Here is a 12378-nt window from a genome sequence, read left to right on the forward strand (position 1 = left end):
AATCCTGCCAGATCATTTCAGGGCCCACCTGGGAAGTCTTAGTAGTAGAAGTAGGGTGTGCTTGTGCTAGTCTGGGCCTGGTGAAAGGGGGAACCAGTGCAGTGTTGAAGAAGAGCCACACATTTTTAGTCTGCCAGGTCTAGAAAGAGAAGCCTTGAATTAAAAAAAAATAAAATAGAAGTGGTTACTTGGATTTTGAGGGTTTAGTTGCAATTGTAAGGGTATGCTTTGACAGTTGACTACTGGCTGCCCAATGCTACTATATTCTGAATTTATCAGAGGCTGGAGATTTGTTATGTCTGGCTCTACCTGCTGATAGGGGGGTATAACTAGATTGTCTTTTACCAGGGGTATCCAGGCTCAACCCTTGAGGGCCACAGTCCAGTCAGGTTTTCAGGATTTCCTCAAAGAATATCATGAGATCTATTTACATGCTTGCATTTTATGCAAATAGATCTCAAGCATAATTGTTGGGGAAATCCTGAAGACCTGACTTAGCCACCCCTGATGTTAACTGATTTGAAAGGAAATTTAACAATCCAAATTTTACCTTATGTAAAGTTTAATTATAATTTTGAATCTATATTAAAACTTCTGCTGGGAGGAAGTAATCCTTTATATAAGAGATTCATATTTGATTATTTTTCTTATCTGCTTGTTGTATTAGTTTTTGATTTGATATCATTTAGATGTCACATAACTATGTCTGTGTTTCAACATATTTATTATAAGAATTGATGATAATATGCTAAATATGCTAAACCATAGCAGATGAAACCCCTGTTCACTGGTCTTTAATATTTTCATGCTGTCACTTATCAGTCCTTGTATTTATGCCCATAGCACATCAGGTTACTGGAGTTCACATTTTGTTAGCTTTGAGGATTGTATGTTCTTTCCCTTGTCCCAATATTGTTAAAAGCTGTATTTGTTGAGCATAGTTGTATAAGAATTTTGTTTGATGTTTAAATCAGTATTTGTGCCTGATTAGCATCGTTTTGATTGAACCCAAGTAAGGCACAAAAAAGTAACATAATCATAGTTAATATTCTACTGTAAAACTGATTTATTCTATTGAATCCCTTTTTGTTCAGGATCCGTGGGACGCCCAACATGTTCCAGTTCTCTTTTCAATTTTTTGTGGTCTGTTAGTGGCGGTATCCTACCATCTCAGCAGACAGAGCAGCGATCCCTCTGTGCTCATGTAAGTGATTTAGAGAAAGAAGAGCATTTTGAGATGATGGGTTCATGAAGAAAAGTACTTCTACTATTAATTATTTCTATAGCGCTACCAGATGCACGCAGCACTGCACAGAGTCACAAAGAGTAAGAAAACAGTATAAACAGGCAAGACAAACAAACAGGATGTCATGGATACAGTTAAGGGGAGCGGTTAATCAGCGGGCTGGTTTGGAGGTCGGAGGAGTAGGGTTAAGGATTGAAAGTTATATAAAAAAGGAGAACCTAGGCCCATAAGCCACTCTAATCACTACTTTTATGGTAGAACATGTGAGCCCACCCAAACCCTGCCATATAGATGCCACCTGCAGCATAAGTGCTATTGGGATGGTACACAGGAGGGTATAGTAGGATTTGGGGGTGTTTTTTGAGGGGGGGCTCACCCTAATTTATGAGGGGGTTATGGTGAGATATATAGCTGGTACCCTTTATGTGACATTCACAGGAGTGCCCTCTAAGGTTTATGTGGCCAGTCTATTACTATTCTTGCCCTGCACACATCCAGATGGTCAAGATTCGGACATTTTCAATCTGGATGTTTTTCTGATTGAAAATGGGGTATACAAAAACATATTTCAGGTAGTCTTGTTTCAGCATGAATAGTATCCAGTTATTCTTAGCCAGCAATTGTGCAGAGGAGCTAGGCAAGCTTCACAAACATTAGTCTTTGTACAGTCTTATCTTGATGTAGGCCACATTGTCTGTTCAGACTTAGTGACATAAACTATCGATGATGCCCAAGTAGGTTTGTGGGTACCATCATGAGATGATTAAGCAGTGATAGGTCATAGCTACCCTTTAAATCTGTCTGAGCTTGATAACAGAAGTGGAAGTAAGCTTCAATTGTAAAGTGAAGTGAGAATCTAAATGACTGTTTTTTTAGCAAGAGTTATAAGTTTAGCACATTATTAGTGTTGTATCAAAGTTGGTGCTGTTCTAAAAAGAGATGTAAAACAGCCTGGGAAGGTTTGCTGATTCCAGAAAGTATTGTAACGTTCTATTCATGTACCTTTAACCAGGAGGGGAAAATTAGTTAGGTAACTTGGCTGTTAAGCAAAATATTTCAGGAGTCTGGGTAAATTTATTTCTCTGTATCCACAGGATAATGCAGACACACTTGGTAGTTACCTCTTTACAGGCTGCTTGCCTGGAGCCATTCTCTCTAGCTTGATTGTCCAATGATGTGCAGGGCTATCCTTTCCACCTTGCTGATGTCCACAAGATCATTAGTTCTTTCTTTTCCGCACTGCACAACAAATGCTGTCCTCTCACAGAAGGAATGGAAAAGCAAATTTTATCACAAAACTCGATGGAAATATCAGTATATGCTGAACCAAAGGGTCTAATAATGGTATCAGAAAGATTACGTTCTGGTACCACTCTAAACACTGACCATATGGGCTCTTCCTGAGTACCAGTGAGCCTCAGCATGTGGACCTTACTCTTGCCAGTCCACCTTTTCTGTCAGCACAGACCTACAGGCTGACATAGAACCAGTCAAACAAAATATGACTGTGGAAGGTATCAACTATAGCAAGTTCATTCAGGAAATTTTAAGAGCTTGCACTGGAAGCCAAAACCACTTCTGCAAGTAAAAAAGATTTTGAAACTATCATGAATGCAGTTGATATGCTTACAGATCCAATAGCTGTGCCTATTCATTCAATGTTAAAGGGTTTTCATTCAAAGATTTGGAAAAACCCATGATCTGCAGCCTGTTTCTATGTGACTTGATGCTAAATATAAATTACAGACTGCACTAGGACACAATAACTCACAGCTGGCCCACCACTCAGTGGTCTTAGAAGCAGAACTCAGTAAATTCAAAACTGTCAAATCCAATGCTTTCTTTAATCCTGGGAAAGATCCCAAAGTCCTGGGCATTGTATGCAGAAATGATTTCTCTTAGTACAATGCTACCTTTAGAATTGCTGTGCATCAGTTATAAATTTTGCACTATCAACATTCCAAGTTATACAAAACCATGAATTCTATTTCTTCCACTCTGCTAGAATCGGTTTCTTCTCTTTTAAGCATTTTAGGGGAAATTACATTCTATCTTATAAAGAATATCTGTGATATTTATGATACCACATCAAGAATATCAGATTTTTCCATAGCTGCCAGATTAATTGCTTGGCTTTCAAGCATCTGTATTGCACAATAACCTTCATGATCTCTGGCAGACACTTCAGGTCTGATTCTGGAAGCTGTGCCTGCTGTGGATAATGCCTGCAAAATGGGCGCCTGCCACATGTCAATCACTGGCAGGCGCTGTGTCCAGAATCGTGTCTTTTTAATCAAAAAGATTTGGGGGCCATTGATTGCATATTCTAATGATTAGACACCTTGGACACCTTTTTATTACATAGGACTATATTTAATGTGGGGATGGGGAGGTATGTTATGTGATTTAATGGGTGGGGGAGGGGTCTTTTTTATATGCATTTGACAATAATTGTTAGAATGTTAAGCGATTTGTACGCATTATCTGATTGAATATTGTACACTTGTTGCAAGAGTTAAAACTGAATAAATAATTTTATTTTTTTTTTTAAAAGGCTTTCCTGTGCACCTCTGTAGGCATCCCTATGTGCCTTTAAAGGCGTGAGACAGGCACCTATGAATGGTGCATCCTGATTGCTTTGTTAGACAGTGGTAGGACGCCTACCGCCACCTAACTTCGGGGATGCCGTTTGAAGAATTTGGCCCTTCCTTTCAAGGCAATAATCTATTTGATAACAAGATAAAAAATGTGGTTTCCCAGGTTAAAAATAACTGCTCCATTCTAAGAGAACTTTCAAATCCTTCATCGGATCCTTCATCTTAGAGAAAATTTTATTCCTCTTCATAGAGATCTACTATTCACAGTATTTTCCTCAGTCTACCTACCATGAATTGTATCAAGCATATACATGCTAACAGCCACTTCAGTCTTCAGACATATTTCAAGTGGCAGAGGTCACATGAGAGAGAGGTCCAGTCTTTAGCATCGGCCATGACCAAACCTAATCCCAGTTTTTGACAATTTTCCACTAGGAGGTTGCATTCACTTCTTTTCAAAGGAATGGCATAACATTACCACAGATAAACGGGTTCTAAAAATTGTCACACAGAATTATAAAATAAATTTCTCAAAATATATTTTCCCCTCTCACATCTTTGCAGCACTCTTCTCTCAAATTCCCAGCATTCTATTGGAGGAAATTCAATCTCTCCTTCATACTCAGGCAGTAGAGCCAGTTCCCATAACAAGTGTCCATTAGGGCTTTTGTTCAGTTATTTTCTAATTCCAAATAAATTGGACAGATTGTGTCCCATATTAGATCTTAGGAAACTAAATCTCTACATTAAAAAGAAAAATTCAGAATGTTGTACTTAACAATGATTTTGCTCTGGATTATCAAAAACAGTTGACTTACAACTCTAGGTCTCATCATTGGTAGTACCCTATTCATCATCATTGGTAGTACCCTTGTTTCACCTTCCAGAATATGCATTTTTAGTATATTAGTATTTTAGTATATGCATTTTAGTATTTTTGAGACTTTCTTCGGCATCTAGAGTATTTACCAAGGGGCTGATTCTATAAATGGGCGTCCCGATTGTAGGCGGTGGTGGCAGGTATCGTACCACCATCTGGAAGCCAATTAAGACATACCCCGAGGTAAGATGCTTACACTGTAGGTGTGGGCGTAGTTTCTCCAGAAGTGGCCTTCGGCGAGTTTAAGCAGCTCTAGGCATCTTAGGCTAAGCCCATTGCACCCCAGTTTGCACCGGGAAGGAGACCTAAGGCATTTGAGCCAATCAGGTCCTTAGGCCCCTCCCCAGTGCATCCTAGGATGAACCAGGAAGGGGAAGGTCCACCATTTTGAAGAGGCACGCATACTAGCCAGAAGAGTAGGCATCCTTCCGGCTGGCTTTTCTTCACAAAGGTATGGGGGGTAGGGGTAGGTGTCGGGATGGGCTTAGGAGTTCTGGGGTGGAATCTTGAAGTTATTTTTTTTGGGGGGGGGCGGGGGTTGGCGGTGGGAGAAGAGATTGGGGAATCAAAGTGGCCGCTCGCAGGAGGAAGTGGGCATCCCTCCTGCCAATCGTGATGGGAGGAGAGTGTTTAGCGTCAGGTGGGCCGGCAGCAGGAGGGAGGGCATCTCTCCTACCATTCGTCATGGGGGTGGCATCAGAGCTTCAGGGGTAGGGGCTGGCAGCAAAGGGAGTGGGTGTCCCTCCTGCCATTCGTCATGGGGGGAAAGATTGTCGGAGCTTCAGGAGAACCAGTGGCAGAAGGGAGTGGGCATCCCTCCTGCTGATTTTGGGGGTATGTGTTGGGAGGGGCCTCTGCCACTGCCAGCTCAGCTGATCACAGCAGGGGTATTTTCCCCCTATCATCTGAGCCGGCAGGACTCTCCACTTCTTAGGTGGCCACCAAGATTGGTGTCCTATACAGAAATGGCCCCCGAGTGTCTTGCAGTTGTAGTTGCCTTTCTCAGAATGGAAGAGTCCTTTGTTACTTAGATGACTAACTCGTCTTTGCAAAATCAAAACATAAATTACTGATTTTGATGCACTTCACCAAGATTACATTCCAGTCCCTGCGTTTTGTCTGAAACACTGAGAAATCCATTCTTACCCTAGACAAATCCATTCAGTTAATCAGATCTATATTGGATATGACTCATGCTCAGGTCTTACTCCCTCAAGATCTTTGTGATACCATCCAACATCTTACATCTTACATCCCTAACACACCAATGTTCAGCCAGATTACTCCTGAAACTCTGTAATGCACATGTCGGGTACAAAAGTATTTAGATCAATGCTGTCTTGTTAAAATGTTTATTTTATTTTTATTTTTCCTCTAACTCTACTTTTCACTTCTCTATTACCCTCCAGGTACTTTAGTTAGATTGTGAGCCTTCGGGACAGTAAGGGAATTTTTCAAGTACCTTTCTTATTTCTAATCTTAATGTATATTTTCTGTAAACCGCTTAGAACCTAACGGATGTAGCGGTATATAAGAAATAAATTACATTACATTACAATAAATTACATTACATTACATTACATTACATTACATTACAAAAGCAGTCATCCCCACTGCAAAGCTATACATGCCACCTATTAAATGGAAACTAAAGTTCCAGTTAGACCAGGGGTAGGGAACTCTGGTCCTCGAGAGCCATATTCCAGTCGGGTTTTCAGGATTTCCCCAATGAATATGCATTGAAAGCAGTGCATGCACATATATCTCATGCATATTCATTGGGGAAATCCTTAAAACCCAACTGGAATACGGCTGTCGAGGACCGGAGTTCCCTACCCCTGAGTTAGACCAATACCACCGACCCCTCAGCCATATCATTCTTGCTCCACAGATGACAAAAGGATTAAATGGCACCATCCGCAAACTTTAATAGTGTGTGCACCTTTTAGATACCCTACACTGACGATGGATGCCTTCCTAAAAGGGTAGGGGGGTGCACCTTCTCCACTGTTGCACCCAAGGACTCTGGACACATGCAGAGAACACACTCCACATCAATATTCTTTAACTTCAGGCATTATGAGGTGTTTAAACTTGCAATAACAGTAGTCAAACATGTCATAATAGTGAAAACTAGTGCTGGCCGATTTGCGATTCGAACCGATTCACTTTGGGTGAATCGATTCATTTTTACAAAAAATCGGCCTCACCGATTCGGTGACCAACCCTCCTCCTCATGCCTTCAGGTCTCCTAAAGCAGGAGCGGCAGCGCTGCCTCTTGCTGGCTGTCCACTGCCGTACCTGCTAGAGGAGGCAAGGGGGTAGGGTTAGTCGGGAAGTGTTGCAGTGCTTAGGTGTTCTTTGCAGCGTCCTCTGGCTTCCCCTTTGGCCTCCCGGGCTTTTCACTCGCATACAACCAGTTGTACTGCATATCTGCGTATAGCACTTTGACTGATCTTCATTTCGGTAAGTCTGTCGGTTTTACTTCATTTTGTTTTTGCTGGCTTTTAGCTTTGACCTGCTGAGTTTAGCTTTTTATGGACCGTTCTTCCTAGTTGGTTTTTGTTCCGTTGAATTCTATGTGGTATTTACCACCTTTACTTTCACTTTGCAAAGTTTGAGACCGCTGCCTCTTAACTCATTGTCAGCATTCCTCTTTTCCCTGCTGTTTTCATGTCAGAGACTTTATTGATTTAGCTTCCCCACACCTTTTTTTCCTAGCCTCTGGGTAGAGTTTTTATTTTTAGTTGCCTTGTAGTTTAGTTTTAGCATATTTCACGATGTCATGTCACCGCGTTTCTATAATTTACGACAGAGGATCGGGCAGTTTTTCTTAGACTCCCCTTTGGTTGATCAGGTATGTGTTACATTTTACTCTATTCATGCCCCGTTTGTTTTCGTGCCCCGTTCCCTGTTTGTTTTATCATAGCCTCTGGGCAGAGGTTCTATTTTTAGTTTTCTAGTGGTTCTGGTTTAGTTTGGCTCTTTGCTCTTTATGCAGTCTTACATCAGCGGCTCTACATTTTATTACAATAGAGGATTGGGTAGTTTTTTCCCACAAACCCCCTTTGGTCTTTTGTGCAGATGTATGATATTTTACATGAGACAGTTTATTTAACAAATGTATATGCAGGTCTTAGATATGTTTTTATGACATTTTTTAGAGAAAATTTTTGGGCTAATTCAGGATCCCCACTTAGTTTTTATTTAGCATACACATATATAAGTTGTTGTTGTTGTTGTTTTACATCTGTTTGTCTTACATTTTTACTTAGGAAATTTGTCTGGCTAATTTGCACACCTTTCCTTATTTTAAGGCCTCCTCAAAACCGCATATCATTTCTGCTATACTAACTATTTGTTAGTTATTGACTGATATGCTTTATTCCTTTACAGCACTTTTTAAGATGTCACAGTCTTCTTATCTCATTTTATGATGCTTCTAATTTTTAACATAATTTGAATAATGACCAGACAACAAAAGGTAGAAAAAATAATTTTATTTTCTGTTTTGTGATCACAATATGTCAGATTTGAAATGTGTATCCTGCCAGAGGTGGTGTTAGACCGCGAATGTGAGCTAGGATTTAGCAAAGAGAGGCAAAGTCTTTTTTGTTTGTTTATTTTGTTTACACCACAGCGCCAGTGTGGGTAGGAGAGGGCAAAAGGGGTGAAAAGGCTATAAAATAAACCCACCAGGATGTTTGTAAAAAAAAACAAAAAACACCAAATTGGGCAGGAAAATCGAATCGAAATTTCGATTCAATAGGTTGAATCGAATTGAAATTTTTTTTTCCTGAATTGGGCAGCACTAGTGAAAACCTATTACACACACAAAATCATCACCATGTTTTATCTGAACAAAAAGGCATGAGATCACCTCCCTCTGAGCCAAGCTACCTACACTTCCGGCATTCACAATGTTCTGATGGACAAACTGAGCACGGTGCTACTACCCTATGAGTGGGCTCTCTCCACATCAATCAAAAACAAAATATTTCTTAGCGATTCTGTTTTCCTTAGAGCAGTGGTTCCCAACCCTGTCCTGGAGGACCACCAGGCAGGTCAGGGTTTTCAGGATAGCCCTGATGAATATGCATGAGAGAGATCTGCATATAATGGAGGTGCCAGGCATGCAGATCTTCTCCGTGCATATTCATTAGGGCTATCCTGAAAACCTGACTGGTCTGGTAGTCCTCCAGGACAGAGTTGGGAACCACTGCCTTAGAGATCAACAGTATCACCTATTTTGTTACAGGATACCCTCCACAAACAGTCTCTCCATTGATGCATTCACCCTCTCATATACCACAGATCACCTTTATGCCTTCCCTCCAACCCCAGTCATTTACAAGATAATTCAAAAGATCATCCAAATGCAGCAGGCATAATTCTTATAGCTCCAGACTGGTCTCCCCAACCCAGGTACCCATGGTTTTCAGTTCTAGCAGTAGCTATCCCATTCACCTTGGATCTTACCTGTCTTTCCTTTCTCAGCACGAAGGCCATCTTCTCTATACCAATCTCAGTGCTTTAGCCCTCCTTCCTGGAGGCTCAAAGGACCATTATACAAGATCTCTCTCCTTTAATTCAGGATATTCTTTTTTTTATTTATTTATAAATTTTCACATTATTTAACAAGCATACCATCTTGTACAGAAAGTGTAATTAAGATAACATAATATTTAAATTACTTTCCATCCAAAAAATAAATCAAAGTATAATAGGAAAATATCTCTCTATTCAATCACACACTAGTCCTCAAAATTAAGATCCAAGATTAGAGAATAGGAGTGATTAAAATATAAAATAATAAGCAAGAAAACACATTATCTGATACTGAAATAGAGCTAAATTATTACTTGGACATAGATATTTCTCCATTTTCAAGGCGCTTCATGGAGAGGAAAGCCGTCAAATGAGCCGGTTCAAAGAACACATATTTTAAAGTATGATAACTCACTACACATTTACAAGGGTATCTAAGGAAAAATAAACCCCCAATCTGAGTCACACCTGGTTTCAATATTAGAAATTCCCTTCTTCTATTTTGAGTCTCCTTAGAGACATCAGGAAAAATTTGAATATGGAAACCAAGGAAGTCTCTAAATCTATTTTTAAAGAAAAGTTTAAGGATCCAATCTTTGTCTGGAGCCAAAGCCACAGATAGTAAGAAAGTAGCTAAAATAGCCACTTCTCTATCTGATTGTTCCAATAAAGCGGAAACATCTAGAGAACTTTCCTGAGGTTTTCCAAGATCTTCTTTCTTCTGAGAATCCTGTAGGTAAATAATACACACTTGTCAATGGTGGTAAAGAATTCTCAGGAATTTTAAGTATTTCCAGAAAGTAGCGCTTTATCATTTCTCTTGGGGAAATTGACGAAACCTTTGGAAAGTTAATTAAGCGTAAATTATTAATGCGACTATTGTTTTCAAGTGCTTCCAATTTTCTCCTTGTAATCAAATTCAGGATATTCTTAAAGTAGCCCACAAACCTTCAACACAAAAATCATATTCCTTAAAAAGAAAAAGATTATCAGTTTGGTGTACATCACATAGATATGATAGTCTCAACTGCTCTGTGCAAACTTTATTACAATATCTTCTCCATCTTTTCTATTCAGGGTCTCAAACCATCTTTTCAGCACCCTGAGGTTGGATCAAATCCCAGCGCTGCTCCTTGTGACCCTGGGCAAGTTACATAATCCTCCTTTGCCCACCGCTTTGAATATATAACCACAAAAAGGCAGTATACAAGCCCCATTCCCTTTCCTTCTCCCCCCCTCCCCCTGTAAGAGTACATCTTGCAGTAATAACTGCTTTCCACATGGTCTCCTGAGGAAAGTCTCTTTCTTATGATCCCTTGATAAGATGTTTTCTCAAAGGACTAATTCATCTTCACTCACCTACACAACTGCCAACTCTTTCATAGGACCTCAATCTTGTTTTATCACAATTATGTCCACCTGTATTTGAACTCCTTTTATCTACATCATTAAGGTTTCTCAGCTGGAAGACTATTTTTCATCGCACTCACTTTAGCATGTAGGATTGGAAAAATACAAGTCTTAGTGCATTGTTCCCTATACATGGAATTTATTTTTCCTATGAATGTAGTTCTATATACTCATCCTAAATTTCTACCCAAGGTAGTCTTGTATTTTCGTCTAAATCAAGACATCATTCTTCTTATATTTTTTTCCAAAGCCACATTCCCCTAGACAGAAGCAACACTGCATAGTCTTCGTTGTAGGACTGCTTTTTTGTACTATTTAGACGACGCAAAAACGCGCAGAAAATTCTCCCTGCTTTTCCTTCCATGTCATCTGTACACAATGGGACTTGCAGTTTCAAAGAATATACTATCATTGTGGTTAACTGACTGAATACCTTTTTGCTACCAACAAGGACAACTTAATCCTTCTCCAAGAATCAGAGCATATGCTTTACATGCCATATCCACTTCTACTACTCATCTGCAGGACATTCCTCTCTTGGACATTTGGAAAGTTGCCATGTGGTCCACATCTAATGCTTTTACTAGACATTACTGTATTGATGCTGCTTTCAGAAATTATGCAAAATTTGGACAAGCTGTCCTCCAAAATCTATTTGCATAACCATGACTTCCAATGCCCTATTTTTTTTTTTCATGACTGGGTTGCAACTACTACTTCATTTCATTATCAGCATCCCTCATCATAGGTTTTTTATTTTTTTTTATTTATTCAATTTTCTATACCATTCTCTCAAGGGAGCTCAGAACGGTTTACATTAATTGATTCAGGTACTCAATATTTTTCCCTGTCTGTCCTGGTGGGCTCACAATCTACCTAATGTACCTGGGGCAATGGGGTCACAAGTGTCTGCATTTTCCTGTGGACACAGAGAAAGCATAGTTGCCTACTTTGAAACATGTGCTCTCCAAGGACTTCATCATAATGCAGACACCTTCCCACACACAATCCCCTATATAAAAATAAAAGATACACACCATTCTATTGACTTCATTAAGACATTCTATTACATATCCTGCATATTCAAGATTACAATTCTTTGCCAGTTACTTACTGAACTTATGATCTCACTGACAACGTTAGCAAGGCCAGAAGGACAGCCCCTCAAATCATTGATTGAACTGTTTGACTATCAAGCTAGAGAGATCAGTTCTGCGCAGGCAGCCTGCAAAGAAGAAACTACCTAGAGCTAGATGCACTAAAATCAGCGACCACCGCTAAAAATGTTTTCACAGCTTTAGCAATGATCGCTTTTATGCACAAACGGTCCACTGCGTGTATTTCCACTCGATCGTCCATTTTCCGAACCGGCCATGCAAATTAGCTAAAACACTGTATATAGTAGCCAAACGATTGATGCACTAACATCATTTGGCTATTTCAAAAAATAGGGTTTTAGCAATTGGTAAAGCTGACTGTCCCAAAATGAAAAAAAGTCCCCCACCGCCGATGACAGCCCTCCCCGATGAACCCCGACAAACGTGACACATGCACACCACCCTTGTGCCATACCCACCCCCCTGTGCCAGGCACCCCCAAGCCACTGTCCTCCCCCGAACCTAAAAAGAATGGCTTTAGGTTCTTCCCTAAGTATCCTGGATACAGAGGGAGGAGCCTAAGGTCTGATTAGTTCAGAT

The 12378-nt window shown here is 40.0% G+C and overlaps 1 protein-coding gene across 1 annotated transcript in view; it reads left to right on the forward strand.

Moving 5' to 3' along the window:
• The window catches only part of PCNX1 (pecanex 1), a 311984-nt gene that overhangs the window by 222451 nt on the left and 77155 nt on the right, over nt 1-12378 (forward strand). Inside the window, 1 exon segment of the mRNA XM_033952015.1 lies at nt 1095-1204. Coding sequence (XP_033807906.1) covers nt 1095-1204 — 110 coding nt within the window.

Source organism: Geotrypetes seraphini, chromosome 7 (genome assembly GCF_902459505.1).
Source record: "Geotrypetes seraphini chromosome 7, aGeoSer1.1, whole genome shotgun sequence".
NCBI classification, from domain to species: domain Eukaryota; kingdom Metazoa; phylum Chordata; class Amphibia; order Gymnophiona; family Dermophiidae; genus Geotrypetes; species Geotrypetes seraphini.